This window comes from Ornithorhynchus anatinus, chromosome X1 (genome assembly GCF_004115215.2).
Source record: "Ornithorhynchus anatinus isolate Pmale09 chromosome X1, mOrnAna1.pri.v4, whole genome shotgun sequence".
In the NCBI taxonomy this organism is placed as follows: domain Eukaryota; kingdom Metazoa; phylum Chordata; class Mammalia; order Monotremata; family Ornithorhynchidae; genus Ornithorhynchus; species Ornithorhynchus anatinus.
In genome coordinates, this window is record NC_041749.1 from 83611460 (window position 1) to 83637083 (window position 25624).

General features: G+C 51.8%; 1 protein-coding gene across 1 annotated transcript in view; it reads right to left on the reverse strand.

The window, feature by feature from the left end:
- Positions 1-25624, reverse strand: part of SLC38A3 (solute carrier family 38 member 3) — a 37233-nt gene that overhangs the window by 2608 nt on the left and 9001 nt on the right. Inside the window, exons 2-14 of the mRNA XM_029050432.2 lie at positions 10908-11093; positions 10433-10514; positions 10017-10132; positions 6824-6897; positions 5998-6090; positions 5575-5656; positions 3822-3904; positions 3324-3382; positions 2513-2686; positions 2105-2184; positions 1788-1888; positions 1041-1165; positions 619-763 (exon numbers count right to left, since the gene is read on the reverse strand). Of these exons, the coding sequence (XP_028906265.1) occupies positions 619-763; positions 1041-1165; positions 1788-1888; positions 2105-2184; positions 2513-2686; positions 3324-3382; positions 3822-3904; positions 5575-5656; positions 5998-6090; positions 6824-6897; positions 10017-10132; positions 10433-10514; positions 10908-11017 (1324 nt within the window). The 5' untranslated portion in view covers positions 11018-11093. The remainder of the gene's footprint in view (positions 1-618; positions 764-1040; positions 1166-1787; positions 1889-2104; positions 2185-2512; positions 2687-3323; positions 3383-3821; positions 3905-5574; positions 5657-5997; positions 6091-6823; positions 6898-10016; positions 10133-10432; positions 10515-10907; positions 11094-25624) is intronic.

Here is a 25624-nt window from a genome sequence, read left to right on the forward strand (position 1 = left end):
GGGAGAGTGGGTGCAGTGGTCATCCCGGAACAGAATATCTCAGAGGCCACACCAGCAGGAGATGTCACAGGGGCCTCACCTGCCTGGTTTTTGCAAGAACGTGGAAAAGACCCCCCAACCCTCACTATGGAGATGCGATTCAATTCAGGCTGGGAGGAGACGGTGTAGGAGGTTGGACAATAAGGGACTTGTCTCCACTTTCATGGGAGGATTGGAGAGGGAAAAGAAAACTACACTGCTCTTGATTTGGGATTTCTCTCTGCCCCTAATATCTGCAAATACATCTGTATGGAGAACAGCACTTACAAAAAAGGCCAGGCCTTGGCTTGCAACACACAAATAGGTGTGCTTCCATTGAGTTTGAACGGAAAGCCTGTTCTCAAGGGAGGGCACAAAGCGATGTGTAAATCATGAGCTGGTAATGCCGTGCTCACCACCTGCACTGAGGGCCCAGAACAAGGGGATGCCATTAGAGGCTTTGTCTGTCTGCCGACGTTCCCACCAGGTTCCCCAGGACCAGAGAGGGGAATGGGATGGGGTACGGAGAGTGGGAATGCATTTCGGCCCCAGTGTCAGGGAATGGCAGAGGTCTGGATTTGGGGTTGGGGGGAACTTCACCGATGATCCCGAAGATGCCTAGGATATTCGGGGCAAAGATGACGAGCAGGTTGATGCAGGTGAGCAGGACAATGGCAATGAGACTGTGCCGCAACCAGCTGAACTCCTTATGTTGGAACAGCATCTGTTGGATGGCCCGGCGTACCTGGGGAAGGTGGCAGGGTGGCGTCACAATGACACAGCTGCCTTCTGGGTATCTGCTTCTCTGGGGACGAGTGTCACCATCTCTTCTCTCCTCCTGGGATTCCATAACCCACCACGAGAGCCCCCCAACCCCCCCGCCCCCTACTTCCATGCCCAGGCTGGGCCAGCACCTCTGCCAGGAAGTGGGATTTCCTTTGTTACCCTGTGACACTCCTCTGCCTGCCTGAGCCGCCCACTATCAGAGAGAGACCTGGGTCCTGGGGGTGCAGTAGCCTCACCGGGAATAAAACGATGGGGACCGTAAGGGTGACAGCTGTGAGCACAGCCACACGGACACACAGGATGAGCACGTCAAAGGGGTCCACGCTGTTGTAGGTGTGCAGGAGCTCTGATTCCACCTGGCCTGTGGGGAGGAGGCGCCCAGTGTTACCATCTGGACTGGATTAACCCAAGCCACCCGGACTGCAATGGGGGGAGGGGCGATGGCTACAGGACTGACACACAGCACATTCAGCTCCCTCCCTACCAACACATCTGGCCCACAGAGAGGCCCCAAAATACAGACACCCAACTTCTTTATAATGCTCCCCCCTACACCCCCCCCCCCACATTTCCTCAACATATCTGTCTTGACAGGGGTCAAAACATGCAACCCAGCCATTGACAAACAACAGCTATCTAGCTATAAATGGAGGGATGAGGAAAGGAAGCCCCTAGGACTTGGCCTGCCTTCCCCTCTCCCCTTGCCCAATAAACTCAACCTCCAAGGTCACAGCCTCCTCGAAATGCATCTGATTGGAGAGATGGGATCACTATCAGTGTCCTAAGTGACCCCGGCTGTGTTACTGGAGAAAGATCAGGATGGCCTCCGCCAGATCCCATTCCCTTGGCCCCATCAGTCCAAGACCATCCCCCCAGGATCTGGGACTTTCCCCTCTAGGGGAAGTGAACCCTGGCCTCCGCTGTCCCCTGAGGTCCCCAGACTTCCAGCCAGACTCCCACCCAGGCCAGGGGAAAGGACGTACCATAGAAGGTGAGGTAGCCAAAGAGCGCGGCCAGAAAATACATGACATACATGACGGCGATGGAGATGTTGGAAATGTGCTGCATCTTCTGCTTGGATGGGCTGCATGGGAGCAAAAAGCTGAGCACCAGAATGGGGACTCCCTTCCCGAGAACAAGTCTGAGCCCCAGACTTCCCTCCCCATGTCCCTCCTCCGCAGAGTCAGTTTGCTCCCCCACACTCTGCAGGAAAGAAGACGAGTTCACTAGGAAGGCAGAGCCGGCATGTGCCCAACCCAGAGGGCAGATGGGCATGAGGGAGGGGTTTCAGCATACTCACTCCTTGAGCTCGGTGTAGATAGGTAGCACCTCAGGGTGGCAGACAAAGGCGAAGGCCATGATGGGGATGGTGTACGCCGTCTGCAGAGGGAGACACCAGGGGTGGCATGTCCTTTGCTCATGCCAGCCATGGGCTCAGGAAACCCCACTGCCTAGTCCCTGGGAAATAGCATAACTCCACATCAACTCCTCAATCCTGAGGGCCCCTGGCAGCTGTGGATGGGTGGCAAGAAGGTTGGGCATGCTGGGATCTACAGTCTCTCTAAGGCCTCGTCTCTACAGGTCGAAGTTCAGCTACCATGCTCATTATCCACTCGACCCCAGCCTAGGGGGCAGGCTCTCCTCAGTAGAACCCAACGGCTCCTCCCAGCCCCTCAACACTCGGCCCTCCCACCAAACTTCATCTCACCTGCGTGTTGAGGGTGAATAGGCTAGAGGCACAGGTAGTGGCATCGGTGGCCTGAATATGGGGGTCTCCACTGGCATAATCAAGGGTGATGGACTGCACCAAACTGAAGTTTCCCGTTCTGTTGGTATCACGCTCGGGCAGTGGGCATGGGATCTGGAACTTCTTGTAGATGACCTGGGGTTGGGCAGGGAGGTTGGGGAGGGATGGAAATTATGCTTAACCCAAGTCTTCCCACTCCTAAGTAGCACATATTATTCTCCGAGGATGGTAAGGGTCGAGGGAGGCACAGTGGGCTGGCCAGGGAGGGGGACTCTGCCGATGTTCCCTTACTGCCATGCTCCCTGGCCTTAGAATTGTCAGAGCCCGGGGCTGCAGGGACATTCAGATTCCTCGTACTAACCATTCCTCCCGGTCATGACTCAATTCTCCTTTCCCAGTCCTCAAAATACCTCCCTGGGAGCTGAGCAGGGATCTGATCTGAGTAGGGATCCTGGCCCAGGGAATGCAAAATGAAAATCCGTGTGTGGAGTCATGTAGGGTAACAATGCCTCACTTCAGGAGATGGGGGGAGTGAAGGAGGGGGTGAGTTTGAAGAAAGGAGACTCAGCTGCTGTCTTCCCCTGACAACCTGCTCCCCAGTCCGCACCAGGGGATTGCAATCTCGGGCTTTAGGTTCCAGAGGGAAGCTGAGCCAGGGTTCCCCAGGGAAGCTGAGAAGCCAGGGAAGTCCAGTAGGAGGCTGGGGCCTTCCCAAGAGCTCCCCACTCCCATTCTGGGTCAGCTGGAGGCCAGGATGTTGCTTCCCACTCACCGAGATAAGAAAGAAGACCATACAGCTGAGAGAGAAGCCACTGGCGTAGCCCAGGTATCCTGGCAGAGGGGAAAGATAGGTGAGGCTTGAGTGGCTCCTATCCCCACATCCTATTTCTTCTTAGACCCTCTTCAGGACTCCCCTCCCCACTCTATCCCAGCCCCCAGAGGTTCAGCATGTCCTTCCCATGTCCCTGCCTTCCTAAATGATTTCCTCTTAATCAACCAATAAATCAATCAATCATATTGATTGAGAGCTTACTGTGTGCAGAGAGCACTGTACCAAATACTTGGGAAAGTACAATATAGCAGAGTTGGCAGACACATTCTCTGCTCACACTGAACTTACAGTCTACAGTCTCAAAGCTCCACACTCCTCCCAAGAGCTACCCCCTCCATCCATTCATCCAAGCCCCCACAGCTCCCTCTGAAGGGTGCAGGGCAGCTCGGGGATGAGCCTAAGGCCCAAAGCCTCCAGTCCCACTCCTCCCTGACTCACCAAGCTGCTTCATCAGCGCCAGGGGCAGGATAATGGTGACAGAGACAAGGATCACCAGATAGTTCCCATTCATGTACCAGTCCCTGGAAGGGGGCACAGAACCCAGGAGGTTAGAGCCCCCCACAGGGCTTAATGTGGGCCAGGACTTGCTGGGGCTCAGCTCTGGAATCTTGTGGCAGAGCCCCATGAACCACAGTGGGGGCAGGTGGTACCGGCCGACCTGGTCCGGATCAGGGGCCAGAACTGCCAGCAGCTGGGAAGGAGTCGGAGGGGAGTGACAGTCAGAAGAAGAGGAGCTTTCATTCCTCAAACCACCCCCTCCCCTCCCTGCCCTCTGCCAGGCTCCTTGCCCAGAGGCTACTGCAGAGTACAAGATTAGCCAGCCCTCTGGCACCTGAAATCGGTCAGTCCCCGCCACCCCCCCCCCCCGCCCACCCTCCACACACACCACACCCAACTGCCCTCCCCCAGAAACCTGGATCTGACAACTCCACTAGGTTGCCCGAAGAGAGTTCTGAAGGAAGGTGCGCGCCATCCCCGAAGTTAAGAAATGGCTCCGGTCTCCCAGGGCCATCTCAATAGCCCCGAGTGCCAAGTGGAGGCTGGCATTGGACTGTGCTGTGCCATCAGCCTCAGGGATCAGTCCTGCTTCGCTCAATAGGCTGGGGCTGGGGAGGGGAGAGGGGGCAGGGATGTCACTCAAGCTAATCCCAGGTTGGGACTTAACCAAGCACTAGCAGTGGGCAAAAATAGCAGGAGCTTAGAGCTAAGTCCCCATGGCAGCCCAGCCAGATGTCAGAATACCCTCTAGGGAGAGATGTAAGCCTGGCCAAGGGAAGCTACACTGTCCTGAGGTCTGAGGTGTTGCCCGCCCTGCTACCAGTGAAAGAAAGAGGGGCAGGGTTCTTCACCCCGCTGCCCCCCGACCTGAAAAAGCAGAATCCCAGGTTCCACAAGAACAAATTCACCAGGCTGGGGGTGCCGGGGAATGGAAGGCAGCCTGGGAGTGCAGGGACAGGTGAGGGGGCTGGGTTGCCAAGGGGAAGCCAGAGGAGGTATGGAGAGGGGCTTGACCCTGAACTAGGCTAGGCTAGCTGAAACAGGATTCCCCAGAAGCAGGACGCCTTCCTGTCTCAGCCAGAAATGGAACTTCTTGGAACGGAGGAACGGGAGAGGGGAGAAGAGTGAGACCGAATGAGTTAATAAGTGGGAGCAAAGGTACCAGGGATGGTATTAATAACTCCATGAGCCACTGGGCTGGGCAGTGGAACCTGAATTGTTGTCCATTAAAGTGACAGGCGCCAGCTCGGTGATCTAAGGGAAAAACTCCCAGCTCCTGGCCTGTATCCCAGTGGTGGGAGCCCAAGATGGAATGAGATGCCCAGCTCAGCAAGTGGAGCTATGGTTTGGCGTTTTAGGCAGGAAAACAAGATCTCAAAAATAACCTGGCTGTTCAAAGTTCTGGCTAGTGCTTCAACTCCCTTCCTTCTAGGAAGCCTAAAGTCACATTCTTGTGTGTGCACATGTGGACTCTCTCTCTCTCTCTCTCTCTCTCACACACACACACACACACACACACACGCATGCACAGACCCTCCCTCCCCCAGGATGCCACAGCACCTAGCAGCATGGACCCGTCTTCCTCTGTTCAATTCCAGCCATTGAGGCAATCTCCTCAGGTCACAGAGGACAGCTCAACAGGGAAAGGACAGTCCCTTCCCGGGGGTTTGGTGGTCAGGGAAGAGACACTCACGTGGTCTTCTCCTCCAGGTTGAGGAAGGTCTGGATCACCAGAGGCACCTCTGACTTCACGATGTACAGGTAACTTGACATGGCTGTGGGGAGGGCCCAGGGGTGACTGGGGAGGGGAGGCCCAAAGGGTGATGGGGAGGGGCAGTGAGGGGGCTTGTTGAGGTGAGGGACCCAGGAGGAGGAAACAGGCACCAGCCCACAGATGGGGGCAGGGGATGTGGAGGACAGAATGCCCCACAGTACCCTTCTCTCACTCCTTCCCAACCAGGTCGCTGGTATCAGGTTGCCAAGGCCTGCTGCGTCAGGGGAAGCCCTGCTTTGGCCAGGAACCCCAAGTGGGGCCTAAGAGCCCCAACTTCAGCAGAGCAGTGTGGCTCAGGGATTTCCCTGACAAATCCACTGCCAGGCTGAGCGCCGGCCTTACCTCCGATATTCTGCAGGGTGATGGCCGTGGCTGCAGCAAGCTTCCCAGGAGTCCCGAAGGCCCGAAAGCCCAGCTGCTCATAGGCGCGGATGCCTTAGGGAGAGCCACCATGAAGTGGGGGAGGAAGGGAATCAGAGTGGCCCAGGGAGGCATCTGGGTAGTGGTTCCCCCATCCCTGCCACAGGCTATACTCAGGGAAAAGTCCTTAAAATAACCTCTCCCTGGGGGTGGGTGCTGAGAGGATTGGACCCAGGAGAGATGGCAAGGGGGAGGAAAAATGTTGGCTGGAAAGTGGCATGGCCAGCTTCCAGGACCTCCAGCTGCTCTTGTTCATCTTTCTCCTCTCCCCTCTCTCCCACCCCCATCACCCTCAGCGAGATCCCAGGGTCCCAAAGATGGCATGGTCTACCTCTTTCATCATCATCCCCATATGAGCTTACCCACCCAAACCCTGGCCTCATAAAACTTAAAATCAAATAGAGAGAGAAACTCTAAGAGAGAGAGCCTCTAAATACACCAGAGTAAGTGACAGAAAAATGCAGGGTCAGAGATGGGGGGTAGGAGGTAGGATGGAGTGGGGTGATTCTTGGTTCATCAGGAGAGGTAGATTATAATTATTATCAGTATTATTATTGTTATAATTATGCTATTTGTGTCAAGCATTGTTCTAAGCACTGGAGTAGATACAAATTAATCAGGTCAGAAACAGTTGGTACCCCATATGGGGCTCACAGTCTAAGTAGGAGGGAGAACAGGTATTGAATCCCCATTTTACAGTTGATGTGGACAAGCCCTGAGAAACCTGGTCAGGAGTAAGGGCACTTACCCACAATGCCTGAGGACTTGAGCAGCAGGTGAATGGAGTAGCTGGAGAGCAGTGCAACTGACGTCAGGAGGAAGCTGAGGGGAGAGGAGAAACAGGAAGACTAGTTAAGAGGGGAGAGCCAACCCTGAGGGACAAAGGGTGGTGCCACGTGGGTTGAGAGTATTCCCAGAACTTGATTGAGAACTTGGAAAGTTTTACTGACTTTGGGCTAAACTGCAGCTGGCAGAGGCCCAGAGCTCCTGCATTCCGGGAAGCAGCCAGGGATACCCAAACCCATATAACCCATGTAACCTCAAGAAACTGGGAACCTGCCTGGACCCCCCCCCCCCCCCCACTCCCTGGCCCCCAGGTAATCCAGACAAAAAGGAGAGTCCCTATTTAAGTTTCCCCAACTTGACTGTAGGTTCCCTGCGAAATGTATGCTAATTTCTAGGGGATGCTCTCAAGGGCTTAGTACAATGCTCTACAAACGGCTGGTGCTGGGTAAATGCAATTGATTGCTAAATTGCCTAGGGAAGGGGCCATTGGCTCTCTTAATTTCAGTCAAGTTCTGCCTCTGCGCCCCTCACTCCGGGAAGGAGGAAGACACAGAGGAGGAGGAGGCCCACCTTCCAGATTTTTCCTTGTCATGTCTACAGAGCAGCCACCAGAACTCATGGAAAAGCACCCCCCTGAAAGATCAACTTCACCCGTCCTTCCTCTGCTCTCCCCACTTCTGAGCTGCAGATAGTTCACTAGAGGGAGCCTCTGACCCTAACCCAACAGCCCAGGCCTCAGGCTGCCTTTGGGGGCCCCCTCCTCTGAGGAACCCCCAGGACTTCACAGATAGACCTCCTCAATCCTCTCAATCTCCTGGATTTGTTAGCTCCATGTTACAGGTAGGTGTTTAATGGAGGCATTAGGTGTGGAAGAGATCCTTTCAGAATCCCACAGGCAGAACTTAGGGTGTTATGAAGTGTCAGAGAATGAATCTTCTCTTCCCCCATCGATCCAGTTGTCTTGTGATTTTCCCTCCCCAGTCCTGCTTGCATTGGCTCCATGGAGAAGCATGGGGCCAGGGCCAGATTCTCAAGAAGTAATGATCCTGATCTTTGGGTAAGAAATGCCCCTGTCTAGACTCAACCCCGGGAGCACAGGGTCCTGGAGCTGGGGACCAGACCTGGAAGTGGAATAAACTAGCTAGGTTTCTTGACCCTGAGGGGCACAGGAAAACAGATCCAACTGCCAGTGACTGGGAAAAGCCCCCTGGATGGTAAACACCTTTATATTCTAATGCTGATGACGTTGGGTTCCAACAAGTATCTCTTTGAGGCTGGGTTGTCAGGAGTCCATTTTGCTCGCCTACTCTGCTCCCTGAGAACACGCTCGGGCTGTGTGTTTTGCATAAAAACATGTTTTCTGCCTAGCACACACGTCCAGGGCAAGCCACTCACTGTTCGGCAGCTAAATGGAGGCTTGTTTTGCAGCCGATCTCTGTTTTTCTCATCTCCAGCCCTATTTTAGCTGTATTTTTATTTGAGGGTAAAGAAAAAAACACCTCTCTAGAAATAAACAGCCTAGGCAAGTCAACAACAACGAGACAGGTCTCACTCTGCCAATGCAACTTCTTAGAGCTGAGCTGGGTCAGAGCAGTAAGCATCACAAGGTGGGCTGGGCACCCACTGGGCCAGGCCCGCTCCCTCTCCAATCCTTCTGCTTTGCTCTGTTCAACACCCATCACCTTGCTTCCCTGCTGCAGCAGCTTCAACTTTCCCTAGTTTCCCTTCAGACAGATAGTTCCCTGTGGGCCGGGGTCCGACCTGATTCGATATCTTTGTATCTCTCCTCAGTGCTTGGAATGTTGTTTTGAACAAAGTAAGTGCCTCACAAACATTAGAAATGATGATGACGAAGATGATAACAATGATATTAGATTGTTTCTGCTAAAATCTGAGCCCCCTCCACTGCCCCCCTGATTTGGCTGCTACCACTGAGTCATGAGATGAGGATGCTTGGCTTTCTCTGGAAAACTAGTGTGACTCTTGGGGACTGCCCCCTCTCCCTGATGCCACGTTTGCCTTTAGCCTATCGGGGTCTATCCAGGTCCCCTCTCCAAAGTTGCTCTCCCTGTCTTTATAGCTGCTTTCCCTGTGGTCAGAGGAGGTGGCTTGTTTCCCGAGCTTCTGGCAGAGATTCCTCCCAGAAGGCCCCCAGGCACAGTGGTTTGTAGGTCCTTTCCCTGAGTTGTAGAGGGGCTGAGGCTTGGAGGGGGGCAGCAGGGGGCACTGAAGACTGGATCTTGTCAGTCAATACCCACCCCCAGGACGGTGGCCCACAAAGCCTGGGGAATATGATGAACCCCACTGGTCCTCACTGACCTGGGGCTACTCTACTCTGGAAAGTACCTGAGCCAGAAAAGGGAGACAGAGAAGTCGGCAGGTACCTTTGACTCCAGCTGCTCATGGCCCTGGCACTCCTTCGCTGTTCTGCCACTCTCCAGCCCTTCTCTCTCTGGTTAGCCTTTCCTGTGTTTTCTCCTCCTCCCCCTTCCCATTTCCTCCTTTCTTTGTCTTTCCTCCCTCTCCTCATCACTCACTCCACACAATTTGTTCGGCTCTCCACGAGGCGAGTAACACCTGCTGGCTGCTCATTAGTTTTCTCGGCCTGGTACCGTGTGTCTCCTTGTGACTGAGAGAGAGCCTTCCAGGGCCTCCCACCCCATTCCCTCCCTGGGCTACACTCTGAACCAAGCTGTGTTCCTGCTAGTGACAGATTCCAGGGTTCCCACGCTCTTCTCTGACTCCTCAGGTCCATGGTGGGAGGTTTTCCTGCATTCCCTCTCTTGATGAGGATCTCCTCTATCTTTCCCTGCCTGTGATGCTCCACCTCTGAGGTGGTTCCATTCCCTCAACAAAAGAGATGTGCTAGGGTCATGTCTCAGGGGCATGATGGGCACGAACAAACTCCATGAAACAAATCTGGGTAAGCACCAGCCTAGATTAATACCCCCAGATTGCTCTCATTAGTCCCTAGAGTAGCAGATTGGGAGTTGGGAGAGGGGCTGAGAGCCAATGCCTGCCTCTTCCCAGGGAGGGAGAGACAACCCCCTAGCAGGCCAAGGAGTAGTTGGAGAGGCTTACAGTCACTGGGGGCTCAGAAAGTCTGGGAGGGAGAGCACCTATGCGGGTGGGATTTGGAGGTGGCAGGAACTCACAGGAAGAGCAGGATGCCCGTGTTGGCCATGGCATATGCAAGCCCCAGGATGCCGCTGCCCATGATGGCATTGCTGAGGTTGAACACTGACATCCCAAAGGATGTTTTACCTTCAAACTGCAAGAGAAAGCATTAGTGGGGAGGAAGGCGAGGTGGGCCCAGGAACTGCAAGGCGCCCTGCTGTCCCAGCTCAGTGTCCTCAAGCTCCATGGTGAGGCCCCCAGGGACTCAACACTCAGACCCCCCACCGTGCCGATCCGCCCGGTCTAGATCTCCTGGGATGCCCACCCCCAGCCTCATGGAACCTCCCACTCTGGTGTTCAGGGGCTAGGGCTCTATGCTTCCACCATGCTCAGATCCACCTGCCCCAAATTCCTAACCATTCGGGTTCCCCTGTCCCTGCATCCAGTCTCTCACGTCAGTGAAGTGTGTCTGCTTGTCGATCCTTTGTGGCAAGAAGCCTTCCACCTCTGCTGGACTGGGCCTGTGCTCCTCAAATCTGTGGGGATGCGGGGGGCAATCATCTTACCCTCCAATTTCATGGAGCGCTCCCCACTCCCACCATAGCCCCAACGTGCCCCCCTCCCCTCTCCCTGTTGGTTAAGGAAGTGAATAGGCACTTTGGCCCTAGAATGGCATGAGTCAGTTCCCTCTGCTTACTTTCCAGACCCCTAATCCACATTGCCCAGGGCCTGGCAGGGCCTGGGTGCATTGTGGAGACATTGAGGGCCTCCAGGGTTGGATGAACAGCAGGGTTGAAGGAAAGGAGGAGGAGGAGGACACAGGGGCCAGATTTCAGTCGACAATACCTATCTGGTACCATCTCGCCTCCTCTGAAGAGATGGGATTTGCATTCTTTGCAAGTCCCATCTCTGCCACCTCCAGGTCGTACCTCTCACTCCCACTCGGGGGCAGGGCTCCGGGGTTCAGTCCCTCCATGGGCTTGCCATTGGGCACCAGCTCCACCATCTCCGTCTGCACGGGCACCTCCATGGAGCTCATCTCTGTGGGCTGTGGGTCCTGGCCGGAGTAGGGGAAGGAGTCTGGGTGCTCCTTCACTGTTGGTGTTCTGCTTCTGCTGCAAGAGCATAGGGTAGAGGCAGCAAGAGTCATTCCTAGGGCAAAAGCATGGAGATTTAATTTCTGCTGGCATGGTAGCCAGAGTGCCATGTCGGTCCAGAGGATAAAGGGGGCTTGGGCAGAGCAGAGGCCCAAGACATCTGGGTTCTCTCTTTGCTTTACTGAGTCACTTTGAGGGAGTCTTCTTCCAGTCTTTAAGTGCAGTGGGGATAACCTTGTGAATGGGAGGAAAAGACAACTCCCCAAGACAAACAACACAGAAATCCTGTCCCCAGCTCAGGACTCCTTCTGCTTTTCACTACCCAAACTGAACATTGCCTCCTTTCATTCACTCCGCCAGTCCATTCCAGTGGTCACCAATGGTTGCCGACTTGTCTGCCCGACCTGCTTGCTCTCCCCCTTTCTCTGAGGTGACCCACTGATCTGCCTTGCAAAGTGGCTGAGTCCCCCACTTTTCACTCCACTTAGCAGACCCCAGGGCTCCGTGCCACTCTTACTGTGGGATCTGGGTACGGGTCAGGGCAGAGGCAAGAAGGGGCCCAACTAGGGCCCAGCCATCCCCCTCCTCCAGACCAAGGATCCCCTTTCCCTGGATAGGGGCCAGAACTGGGAGAGGAACCTGAAAGTGTGCAGGGGTTCTTAGCTATCGATGACCAAGAGCTGCCCTTCTTCTTTTCTCCCCCATCCACTCCCTGGCCAGAGTGGGAGAGAGCTCAGCTCCCCAAACTGGTTCCACTGAGCTCAGGAGAGGAAGAATCCTCTCAGAGGCCTGATCAGGGCTCAGGCCTCAGCAGCACCCCCCCGCCCCCCCTAAACAAGGGACTACCTCATCAGGAACTTCAAACATCCTTTGGTTTGGAAGGCTTCTACCTCCTCCCTAGGGAAAGGTCTGACCTCCGGACAGGCCATGGAAATGAGGCTGCTGTGCTGGGTGGATCGAATTCTGGTCTGGAGACCAGGAATCCTAGGTTCTTTCTGTTGGTGCCCTGCTTTATCCCCTTAAAGAAAAGGGAAAATCCCCTCTGATCTCCCTCCTGCTTAGACAGAGAGCCCCAGGAGGGACAGGCACTGAGTCTGACCTGATTTACTTGATTCCATCCCAGCGCTTAGTACAGTGCTTGGCACATAGTGAGAGCTTGACAAAGACCACAGTGATTATTGGGCCCTCTGCCTCACAAAGGCAAGAGGAAATGAAGGAGACCTTTGCATGCCCCAGAAAAGTCCTAAGGAATGTGCTGTAAGGGCAAGCTAACCATCCACTCTGGGGCTCTCCCTTTGCAGGTAGCATCTCCCCAAAGTCTCAGTTTCCAGGATTGATACGGTCCTCTTAGCATCCTCCAACCTCCAGCTCCAGTCCCTTCCCCAGCTTTTTTCTCCCTACATGCTCCCATGCTCCACGAGGGACTGGGGGCCAGAGTCTCCCCCCAACCCCCAACACACATACACATACACTCCCCAAAAGAGCAAGAAGGAGAACAGAGAGATGGAGAGCCATGGTTGAGAGGGGCCTGAAGAGGGGGGAGGTGGTAGCTCCTCAATAGAGGGTTGGTACAGGGCAGTCTCTGTGCCAATCACAGAGTGGGCATGATGCCAGATGTGGGGAAAATCTAGGAGGTGAGGGCAATTGGGAACAGGGTCCCTGCCAAGAAAGTGGCCCAGCTGAGAGGGCATTCAGAGCTGGGCTGCGTTGGCAGTGGGAACAAAGCCTCTTCTGTGTGCTTCAGGCTGGGTGCTGGGAGACCGTTCCCAGGGCTGGTGTGGCCCCGGGCCTGGCAGCAGGTGGGGGTCTGGCTCTCTCTGGCCCCTGCCTAGGGGAAACAGACTCCCCTTCTCTGTCCCCACTGTGACTCAGGACTCCAGCTTCCATCTACCAACCTGAGAGAGGAGGTCAGGGGTCAGAGCAAGAGCTGGTGGTCAAGACTCCAGAGTCCTTTTGCTTTACTGCGTGATCTTGAGCAGAGATGTTTTGGTCTTGGGGCTCGAGAATTCCTTCCATAACATGGGAATCCCTTTCCATTCCCCTATGCCTCCCCAGGCACTTCAAGCAGAGATGGCACAGTCTCTGTCCAAACCCAAACCCAGGAAGCTTGGGGTCTGACAACAATAAGTGTGGCGGATTTACTCAGAGTTATGCACAGTTGAGGCTGTTGTCTCCCCCGTCCAGATTCAGGCAGAGTTCCCTAGAGGGCAGGGAGTTCCCCAGACAGAGCCTGAACTTGGAGCTCCGGGAGCTCAGAGCTAGGCCAGGCAAGGGCAGAGCATTGGCTATGGGGACGGGATGGAGGCAAACCTCTTGCAGTATCTGGCCCTAAGCCATAAAGACCCATGTCCAAAATGACCCCTGGACCTAGCTGCTGCTGGGGACTAGAGGAAAAGAACAGTGAAGCCTTGGGGACCTGCTCTCACCCCACCCTGCAGCAGCCAAGAGGCCATGGTTCCCTGGCACTCTCATCTCCCTTGGTGGAGCACTGAGCTCAGTGCACCACCCCCAACCACACTCATTGTTCTTTGGCTCAGCAGGGTCCCTGCCCCACCCAACGCTCCCTTTCATAACTGGAAAAAGTGAAGCCCAAGGAGAGCGAGGGGTTTGACTAAGACTGCTCTGACAGCACTGGAACTGGGGCTAGAACCCAGCTAGCTTGGATATCAATTGAAAGCACTTGGAGAAGATTGTCTGAAGGTGGAAAATCTGAGTAGTTCCAGCTGCTCTGCTGCAGAGAGAAAGGGAGAGTTTCTTGTCCCAGCAGACAGGTCCCTTAGCTCTGGTCAGTAGGCACCACACTGCCTCAAGTCAGTCCTACCCTGAGAGGAGCTCCATAGTTCCTCAAGGGGGCCTGAGCTCCACCATCCCCATGTCCCTTAGAGAACATGGCCAGCTCTTTTTTTTTTTTTTTGTATTTGTTAAATGCTTATGTGCAAGGCACTGAATTAAGCACTGGGATAGATACAAGCTAGTCAGGTTGGACTCAATCCATGTCCCTCGTGGGGCTCACAATCCTAATCCCCATTTTTACAGATGAGGTAACTGAGGCAAGGAGAAGTGAAGTGACCTGCCCCAGGTCACACAGCAGACAAATGGTGGAGCTGGGATTAGAACCCATGTCCTTCTGACTCCCAGGCCCATGCTCTATCCACTAGGCCATGCTGTTTCCTCTGCCCAAGTGCCAACCCTGCGGCTCACCCATCAAATGGAGACCTTCCTCTCCACCTGCGGTTGGGTCTCCTGCTGCCCCACTGGGAAGAAAGAGGGAGTTGGAGATCAAGCCGGGGAGAGGACATCTCCAGGGTGGGGAGCGGAGTGGGGTAGTACAAGTGTCCTTTCCTAAGGAGCCAGACATAGCAGCAGTGTGTTCTGAGAGTGAATGTTTGCCAAGAGGCAAAGTAATAGTAGTGGTAATATTAATATTTATTGAGTTCCCACTAGGTGCAATACACTCTACTAAGCCCTAATGAAATACAAAACAGAGAAGTGACACAATCCCTGCCCAAAAAGAATTTACACTTCTATGGGGTTGACAGACATAAAAATATTACAAATAGAATAAATTGATAAGTGAATGTACAACTGAATAAACATTTATACAAAAGAGCTAGGATGGGTATTATTAATAAGTACATTAAGTGCCAGAGTTGGCAGGTAAGTTACTATGACTTAGGATGAAGAAACTAAACTCGATGCAGGACGTGGCATTTTAGGAGGGCTTTGAAGATGGGGAGAGTGGTGTTATGTCAGATTTAGGGAAATGGGGAGTTTCGGACTGGGGGATCAGTGTGAGCGAGGGGACGGAGGTGGGAGAGGCAAGAGCAAGGTACAGCTACGTTAGCTTGAAAGGGGTGGGAAGAATGAGCCTTGAAGCAGAGTGTGAGGAGTTTTTGCTTGAGGTGGAGGGGCATGGCAGGAAACCAGTGGAGGGTTTTAAGGAAAGGAGAGATGGGGGGCTTATCGATACCCCAAGAAGAGTGTTCCATGCAGCAGTTGAAGAGGACAGAGGCAGGAGGCAGGGAAACCAGCAAAGAGGTTGATGCAACAGTCTAGGCATGATATGGCTCGAATTCAGACCGGGTTGTTAGCTGTTTGGGTAGATAGGACGGGACGGATCCAGGAACAACTGGTAGAATTTAACGGTAGGTAAAACATCAGAGTTGAAGAACATTGAGAAGCTGAGAATGACTCTGAAGTTTCAGACTTCTGGATAAGGGAGAATGGTGGTGTTATTGACAGAGATTGGGAAAGTTAGTAGGAGGAGTGATCTGAGGGGGAGAAGATGAGTAGTTCTGTTTTAGACATGCTGCATTTGTGGAGACTCTCCCCTACCTCCTAACTTTATAACTCTAATTACTTCCTCTTACCCGTAATTAATTTTAGTGTCTGCCAGGCTGCCCTCAATTGTAAGCTCCTTGAGGACAGGGATCTTGTCTACTAACACCACTGAACTCTTCCAAGTGCTCTGCCCACACTAGGTGCTCAATCAATCAATGGTATTTATTGAACACTTCCTGTATGCAGACCACTGTACTAAGCGTTGGCAGTACAATAGAATTGGCAGACAATAAATATTATAAATTGATTACCTCGGATGAGACTGCAGAAGATACAGCTTCAGGAGTCATCTCACTATCAGCCAGAGAGAACAACCCTCTGATTAGTATGGCTCTAGCCCCAGACTTAGCAAATGTAAGAGACTCCCTTTCTCTCCCTCTTAAGATAGCGCTTCTACCAGACTGATTCCCTTCTGGGCTTCACCTAATTCCAGGAGAGAAGCAGGGTGGCCTAGTGGGTAAATCACGGGCCTGGGAGCCAGAAGACCTGGGTTCTAATCCTAGCCCAGCCAAGTGCCTGCTGTGTGACCATGGGCAAGTCACTTAACTTCTCTACACCTCTGTTTCCTCAACTGCTAAATGGGACTTCAGTACCTGTTCTCCCTCCTCCTTATATTGTGAGCACCATGTGGGACAGGAACCGTATCCAGCCTTTTATCTACCCCAGCACTTATAACAGTGCTTGGCACTTAGTAAGCGCTTAAGAAATACCATTAAAAAAATAATCAGACTCAGCAAACTGACAGATTGCTGTTTGGAAATCTGGAAATCTGAATGAGGTCTGATTCTGTCTGAACCCTTTGGTCAGGGCCAGTCCAAACTGAGGTTCTCAAGGTGGGAAGGTACTGGGGTCTTATTCATTGGCAAAGAGCACAGGACAAATCCAGATCCAGATCATCCCTAGACCTGGGGCAACTGGGTCAGTTTATGGATTTCCAGGGCTTTGGGATAGACCCAATGTACCCTGTACAGAACTGGACCCAAAGAGCTGCAGAACAGCATTCCAGGTCACCAGGGAGAGGGGATGCCTGAACTGACCATTTTCATCAGGGTCAAAGAATTACAGAATCTGAGAGCCAGAAGTGACCCCTCATACTTGGATTTGCACCCTTTATTCACCCCTCTCTCAGCCCCACATGGGCTGAGACACATAGACACATATATACACTTCTGTATATTGCTGTAATTAATTAATTAATTTATATTAATGTCTGTCTCCCCTTCTAGACTGTAAGCTCATTGTGGATAGGGAATGTGTCTACTAACGCTGTTATATAGTACTCTCCCAAGTGCTTGGTACAGTGCTCTGCACACTGTAAGCACTCAATAAATACGATGGATTGATGGCCCCCCCCCCCCCCAAGAGGTCATCTCGTCCAGCTCCCAGCCCCCAGTCATTTAGTGAATGACTAAATCATCTTGGACAGATGGGTTTCTCTTCTGTTAATGATCTAAAGGGATGGATGCTTCATGACCTGGCTTGGTAGCTTGTTCCAGCATTTTTCACGCTGGTAATCAAGAGTGGAGCCCTAGTAGGATTCTTCTTTGTGTCCAATCTAACTCTCCCACTCTAATTTATGTCCATTTCTTCTGTTGGGTCTTCTGTGGGCACCAAGAACAACTAGTCAGCAACAACAGGTCTGTGTTTCTGGGGAGGTCTGACTGATGGGAGCAGGAAACCCCAGGAAAGACCAGTCCCAAAAAGAGCCCAAAGCTAGCCCTACAACTGCAGGGAGATCACAAGTTGTTTCCAGCTTCCCGTGGCCTAGCTGTGATAAACAGGGTCAGTATACCATCCACTTGATGTAGAGGGGGAGGAGGGTTAGGGTAGAGAGGCAGCTGCTTTTGCTCTTCCTCCCCCTGCCCACATCCTTCCAGCCTCTTTGTCCTGAATCCTCCTCCTCGCTTCACATCACCTGGACAACAAACTGGCCCCTCTCCCAAGCAAGGGCCAGGGGATGCTGGGACCCCTATGGGGGTTCTGCCTAGACCATGCCCGGAAGGTTCCTGGGCACCGTGTCCTGGCCAGAGAGAGCCAGGGGAAAGCCAGAGGCTCACCAGGGACACATCCTGGGTTGGCTCCTTCTCGAGAGCAAAAGGGATGGGTCCAACAAGGGCAGTGGAGAGAGCTGGGTGACAGGAGGGTGGAGCATGCCAACTGGCTATGCAGCCTCAAGTCTTGTTCTTAGAGCTGTGAGTCTCTGGAATGGTGACATTCTTCCTGTACCTCTTCCCTAGAACCTCAAAAGTCTCCTTGGGGGAGTCTGTCTGTTGGAAAACTGGGGCAGCACCCATGATTTGAATAATCCCCAGTCCCTCTACACTGTAAACTCACTGTGGGCAGGGAACATGTCCAGCGTGGCCTAGTGGATAGAGCATGGGATTGAAAGTAAGAAGAGTTTTAGTTCCTGCTCTGCCACTTGTCTGCTGGGTGATCTTGGGCAAGTCATTTCCCTTCCTCTGTGCCTCAATTATCTCATCTGTAAAATGGGGATTAAGACTGTGAGAACCAGGTGGGAAATGAACTGTGTCCAACCTTTCATTCATTCATTCAATAGTATTTATTGAGCGCTTACTATGTGCAGAGCACTGTACTAAGCGCTTGGAATGAACAAGTTGGCAACAGATAGAGACAGTCCCTGCCATTTGACGGGCTTACGGTCTAATTGGGGGAGAGAGACAGACAAGAACAATGGCAATAAATAGAGTCAAGGGGAAGAACATCTCGTAAAAACAATGGCAACTAAATAGAATCAAGACGATGTACATTTCATTAACAAAATAAATAGGGTAATGAAAATATATACAGTTGAGCAGACGAGTACAGTGCTGAGGGGATGGGAAGGTAGAGGGGGAGGAGCAGAGGGAAATGGGGGGAAAAGAGGGTTAAGCTGCGGAGAGGTAAAGGGGGGGCGGTACAGGGAGTAGAAGGAGAAGGGAGATTATCCTGTATCAATCCTGGGGCTTAGTACAGTGCCTGGCACATAGTAAATGCTTTACAAATACCTTTAAACACCCCCCCAAAAAACTCAGTACTTTCCCAAATGCTTAGTTCAGTTTTCTGCACCCACTAAACAATCAATAAATAAGATTGATTTATTTTCAAGAAAGCTGTGGGGCATGGATTAGCTGAATTGAGGGGTGATCCATCAGGTAAGGGGAAGGAAGAAAGAGATGGAAAAGAAGAAAGGACAAAAATTAGCCAATAGCATTTATTGAGGACTGTCTTTTGGTGTGAATTCCTGTTAACCTGAACTCCCCCAGATAGGCGCTTGGGGCCACTCCCCAAGGCCCAACTACTTCCCCAATTACCAATGGGGTGGTCCCATTCTGCCGCTCCATTTCCACTGTAGCTTTTTGCAGGGAAGACTCTGGAAAACTGGGGTTCTGCCAGCCCGAGCAGGGGAAGAACTCGACCTGGCTCTCACTTCACAGAGGCAGAAAATTCTTGGGTCTGGAGGAGGGCAGCCCAGGAGGCAGTTGGTGGGCTCCACTGGGGAGGCTGCTCAGGCTGGTTGCTCTGCCCAAGTTCCTCAATGCTTGGTTGGAGTTCGAGCAGGAGACCTGTCTGATCCCTCCTGGTCTCTCCATCACATACTGACTGCTCCAGGCAGCTCCCAGGCTGCTCCCCTCCACAATTAGGAAGGGGACCAGCACCTGAGGCTCATAGTGCCCCCCAACAGAGGGGTAACCCTGATCCATACTCTTTGAACCAGACTCTCAGCCTCACTCATCCCAGCTCTCTAACAAGACCTGAATGTTTCTAATCAGGACGGAAAAGACCTTAAATGGGGGCTTTTTCGACCTAGTAGCTCTTGTAAGCCTGTCCCCCTCCTACTTTGGGATGGCTACTTAGGGCACTCATGGATTCAGGATCCGCCTTTGCCGACCTGGCACCGGACTGTGGACTAGCCAGTGGAAAACCAGACTGTTCAGGATAAGGCTGGACAACTGGTCTCCCCTGGTAACCGGAATCCACAAATGCTAGCAATGGCCACCCTGATGCAGGGACTAGGTCAAAATCTGCCATCTCCGAGAACTAGTCCCTAAAACTCTCAGGGTTGTAAGTTGCAATGGGAAAAATGTGGTGGGCGAAGAAGTAGCGTGCATTGGTTATTATCCAATTCTGGTTGGATTCATCTCCTTTCAACCTGGCTTGGCTTCCCAAGTTCTGGCCTCAGCCACCCCCAGGGCAGGCTGGGACAGGCCCCCTAAAGAGTGCTGAGCCTGAGAGCTGTGCCTTCACTAAACAAAGCTGCTTGTTCTCTGTCTTAATACCTGGCTTTAGCAAATTCATTATGAGCTCTTGGCTCCAGCACGTGTGGCTGACTCTGGGGAAATAGCGGCCCCACGGACAACAGAGGAGGGAGAAGGAAAGAAAGAGCCAACTTCAAGCAACTAGCCAAAAGGCCCCTTCCCTTCAAGCCCCTTTTCACAGTCCTTGGCCTCCCTGTGCCACCCCTCACAATGTGGGCCTTTTTTTTCACTTCATGTGCCAGTCGCACTCCTCCTCCTTACAGCCACTTCGCTGCCTAACCTCAGCACCCTCTTAGGTGGTAAGCCCCCCGAGGGACAGGGACCATGTCTAATTCCCATCTCCTCCACACCGCTCACACCACTCCTCCTCTTCCTCCTCTTCCTATTATCTGGTTTTCAAGGATCTCAAAGCACATTTCAGTCCCCTATGACCACCAGCCCAAGAGGAAGCAGAGAAGGAGGACACTATTCTCCTCTGTTGTAGAAGGAGAACTGGGCCATGAATCAGAAAAAGGGTCTGGTCAGAGTAAACAAGCAAATCAGGGGCAGAGCCAGGACCAAACCCCAAGAACACCAGGGTGCTGACTCCCTGTTTATTCTCTACATTTGCTCCATATACACCAAGCTCCAAAGAGAGGAAATGGATGACCCGAGGAACTGAAGGTAGACATAAGGAAGATATATCTGACATGAAACTTGAGAAAGAGAGATCAGGGTGGGCAACTGAGGTAACTGTAGACCCCATTTGCCGGAGGTCTTTAAAACCTGTCTGGGATGGTGAAGGAACAGTTCTTCCTAGAGGTGTGTCTGGGGGTGTGATGATCTTCTCTGAAGCTTTCTTCATATTTGAGAATTCTAAGTTTGCCCTCATTTTTTTCTCCCTTCCCCTCCCTATGGGGCTTCCTTGACATCTTTGTTGGAATACGTCACCAAGACTATAAACTCCCTCTAGATTGTAAGCTTCTTGTGGGTAGGGAACATGTCTACCAACTCTGTTGCATTGTACTCTCCTGAGCGCTTAGTATAGTGCTCTGCACACAGTAAGCACTCGATAAATACCATTGATTGATCTTGAGTCCACAAACTGGACTCCTCACATCCACCCCACCCCCTTGACTTCTGTCAGGTTCCCCATCCCTTCTCCCCTCCTTCCCCAGATCCCAGTTCCACCCTTCGCACCTCCACCCCCACCCCACCAGCATTTTGCTCCAAGCCATTTTTCCAAGCCTGGGTTGGTTCAGGCTGCTCCTCTCTGACTGCTGATGAATTTTAAAATACCATTAAGAAAGCATCTAGAATGGGGAGAGGGGGAAGAGGAAAATCAATAGGACCAGAGTCCCTGCTGCTGTGAATTAACCCTCTTTGGGTCTCAGTGGAGGGGAAGAGGCTGCACAGGAGGCAAACAGACAGCAGGCTGCTGAGGGGAAAGAGGGGGCTTTGTGGGTGAGAGAAAATGGTGTGAATGTAAGTAAGAGTTTGTGAGAAAAGTGAGCATGTGCAAAAAAGGGCAAGAAAGAAGGAACGAGAATCCCAAAGAAATCATCTGACTGTGAGTGAGAGTCCAAAAGGGAGAAAGGGGATGTGTGTGCAAGAGATTGCGAGGGGTGAGTGTGTGCCAGGAGTTGGATCAGAGGAGTCACATGAAATGTTTTGTGAGGGAATATGTGTTTATGCAAGAGATAGAATGAGAATGTATGTGAGCACTTGTGGGAACAGGTGAAAATGGGTCAGAGCAGCCTCCTCTGGAAGATGTGCATGTGGGGAGTGTGTATGGGGAGAGTGAGAGTCTGTGTGTGCTGAGGCAGGGAGGGAGGATTAGTTAATTAAAGGTTGCTAAGTACTCTGAAAATCCGGGGGCTGCGGAAATGTTTAGGTTTCTCGAAATTACATTGGCTGGTGTGACTGGGAGGGAGGGGGTGAGGTTGCCTGGGTAGGTGCTTACGTGTTCGTGTGTGTGTGTGTGTGTGTATGCAGTCTATGTGGACTGCTGTGTGGATGCAGGCAGGTACACATGTGGTTAGGTGGGCCCAAAGCCAGGTGAGGTGTGAAAAAGGTGTGTGTGCATTTGTCTCACACTCTCTCCTCTTGATCCCTAGGGAACTATGGGTGATGTACTGTCAGTGCAGCAAAAGGACACTGAGACCAAGCAAAGAGATAAAGATGAACCAATCCCTATGGCAGAAAGGTGAGTCAACTTTTCCTAACACCCCCTCTTCCCCAGTTCCAAGGGTACCAATCACTTCAGCTTCCTCCACCTCATCTCCACTCCTTACCCTTCTGACTTCTTGCATTGCTCTCTTCTAATACACCAAGTTTGTGCACCAAGCTTTCCTTCCGGCATCATGCCATATTCGATCCAGACAGACGCACGTGGTTGGAAAAAACGTTCCCTAATTCTCAAACTGTGCTCTATTCAAAACGTGCATTATGAAAGAACCGGGGACATCCATATCCTGGTGTTGGATTAGTCTCCTGCATTAGATCATAATGAGGGTACCCTCTCTGAGGGTAGGAACTAGGTCTTTCTTTTCCTTTTTCTCTGGCGTTCCCCACAGTGCTCAGTTCAGGCTAGACATTCCACGGCTCTCAAGTCAGTGGGGTTGGCTGTCCGACAGCCCAGCCTGAGGCAGGACATTCCAGACCAAAGGGAAGGAGCAGAATTTGGCCAACAGATAGGGCAAATCCACTTGAGGAGGGAGGGCATTCCAGGACAGAGGCAGGACGTGGGCTAGGCGTCGGCGGTAAGATAGGCAAGATTGAGGGACAGTGAGAAGTTTAGCATTAGAGGAGTGAAGTGTGCAGGCTGGGTTGTAGGAGAGTAGTGAGGTGAGGTAGGAGGGAACAAGGTGGTAGAGTGCTTTAAAGCCAGTGGTGAGGAGTTTTTGTTTGATGCATAGGTGGATGGGCAACCACTGGAGTTTACTGAGGAGCGGGGTGATGTGTCCTGAACATTTCTGTAGAAGAATGATCTGGGCAGCAGAGTGAAGTATGGACTGAAGTGGAGAGAGACAGGAGCAGGGAATTCAGCACGGAGGCTGATGCAGTAACCCAGGCAGGATAGGATGACTGACTGTATTAACATGGTATCAGTTTGGATGGAGAAAAAAGGGAAGATTTTAGCGGTTATGAAGCTGGGACCGATAGGATTTAGTGATGGATTGAATATGTGGGTTGAATGAGAGAAGAGTTAAGGATAACACCAAGGTTACGGGCTTGTGAGACAGGAAGGATGGTCATGCCATCTACGGTGATGGGAAAGTCAAGGGGAGGATAAGGTTTGGGAGGGAAGATAAGGAGTTCTGTTTTGGACATTTTAAGCTTGAGGTGATGGGAAGACATCCAAATAGAGGTGTCTTGAAGGCAAGAGGAAATGCAAGACTGCAGAGAGGGAGAGAGAACAGGACTGGAGATGTAGATTTGTGTATCACCCACATAGAGGTGATAGTTGAAGCCATGGGAGTGAATGAGTTCTCCAAGGGAGTGGCTCTTGGCCAGAGAGGATTGTGAGTAATCCTATATGGGACTGCTGGTATGGCACATTAACTGTCCTGGAGCATGACCCTTCTTTTCTGCCTCCTCTTCCTGTGGTCCTCCCAGAAGAGAGTGCTCCAAAGAGAAAGGGAGTGAGGTTGCCCCTGGCTTTGGGACAAAGGCTGCATCACCCCCAAAGAGCCTCATTCTAGATGGGGAAATACCCCCTGAGTACCCTTCAGTCCCTCCACCATAGCTGAAGGGCAGTCTCCAGCAACAGGGATCGTATTAAGGCTTCGACTCCTTTAGAGGTGTACCTGCCAGAGATCACACAGAGCCAGGAACGACATTGGTAGGAATCTAGTCCAGAACTGAAGGCCACGAGGAGACTGTTCTGATCTCCATTCTTGCTCCCTCAGCCGGAGACCTCATTCAAACAGGGCAGGACTGGCAGGCTTAATTGTAGTATGGTGCTCTGTGGCAAGCGCCATAATAAGCGCTGGGGTACATGCAAGATAATCAGGTCAGACAAAGTCCCTGTCCCACATGGGGCTCAGAGCCAAAGTAAGAAGGAGAACAGGTATTGAATCGCGTTTTGCAGATGAGGGAACTGAGGCACAGAAAAGTAACGTGATGTGCCCAAGGTCCCACAGCAGGTAAATGGCGGAACGGCATTAGAACCCAGGTCCTCTTACTCCTAGACCCGTGCTCTTTCAACTAGGCCATGACACCATGTAGCCCCAGGGGAGAGATAGACAGACTTCATCTCAGGCTGAGTCCACCAAAACTCATTCCACTTGTGGCTCAGCCAAGCATTCTTCACCACAGACCCTCCTAAAGGGACTCGGCCTCTCATTAAATTTCAGAAGTGCCAGGCCCGTTCTTTTACTCCTAAAGCTAGAACTGGGGTCTGGAAGCAAAGTCTTTTCTTTCTCCCTCTCCTCAGGCCAGGCAGCCCTGTCCCACAAAGGTTGGACCTCACAGCAGTCCCTTCACAGACTAAACCCACAACTGCTGACCATCCCCAGAGCTGCTGACCAGTGCCTGTCCTGATGAGGCACCCGCACATGATGTCCTTTCTGATACCTTTCCAGCTACCATTCCCTACAGCAATGCCTGGCCATGATGTTGGTTTTTCTAAAAATACCCTGTGCCCCTTCCCTATTCCCAGACTGACCAATAGAAATGCTTGGCTTCTCTGCTCAGGCTACAGACACAACACTCTGCCCATAGCTGGCCTGACATCTGGATAAGACTACAGTCCCCAACATGCAGTGCTCCTGGGGAGCTGCTCAGTGGGCTTGGGAGTGCAGTCCCATGGGGCTACAGCTCCAGCTGACAGAGGGCCCTCGAAACACTCTCATATCCTTGATCTCCTCACCACAGATGAAACGTGGCACCCCCCACCTGCCTCTAGGGCAAGCACCTAGGGAAAGAATTTTCCCCAGAAGAAAATTGGAAGACACAATTCAATCAATCATTCAACTGTATTTATTGAATGCTATGTGCAGAGTACTCTCTCAAACACTTGGGAGAGTACAATGTAACTGAAACTACCATCTCAGCCCCTAATGCAGAGAGTCTTCTGGCTTTCGACACAAATGGTTCCTGAAAACTGTTTCTTAATTTGAAGTCGTATAAATAAGAACCAATTTTTTCTCATAGGGAAGGTGTTATAAATTGGAACTTGTTTCCCAATCTCTGCCCACAGGGAGTTTACAGTCTATCTTACTATGTGCCAGGTACTATACTAAACATTAGTAATTACAACATAATTGGGTTGGACACAGTCCGTGTTCTACATACATTTCACAGTCTTAATCCCCATTTAACAGATGAGGTAACTGAGGCACAGAGAAGTAAAGTGACTTGCCTAAGGTCACACAGTAGACAAGTGGCAGAGTTGGGATTAGAACCAGGGTCCTCCGACTCTGAGGTCTGTGCTCTTTCCACTAGGCCATGCTGCTTCCCTGTATTTGGTCTCTAATTCATATGCTTTGTCCCATTGGGAAAATCCTGGCAATCTTGGAAAAACTTCTCTATCTCACATACTATCCTCTTCTCACGTGCCATCTGAGAGAAGGTCTCCAGAGAAGCAGAGAGGCCTAGTCAAAAGAACATGGACCTGAGAGTCAGGATACCTGGGTTCTAATCCTGGCTTCGCCACTTGTCTGCAGTGTGACCTTGGGCAAGTCATCTAACTTCTCTGTGCCTCAGTTTCCTCATCTGTAAAAATGGGGATTCAATACCTGTCTCCCTCTTCCTTAGACTGGGAGTCCCATGTGAGACAGAGACTGTCAAATTTGCTTATACTGTATCTACCCCAGCACTTTTAAAGTGCTTGGCACATGGTAAATCTTTAACAAATACAGTAATGATAATTATCATTATAATTATGATAATTATGATAAGCAGGATAATTATAATAATCATTATAATACATTATGATAATTATTATCACTATTATTATTATTATTGTCT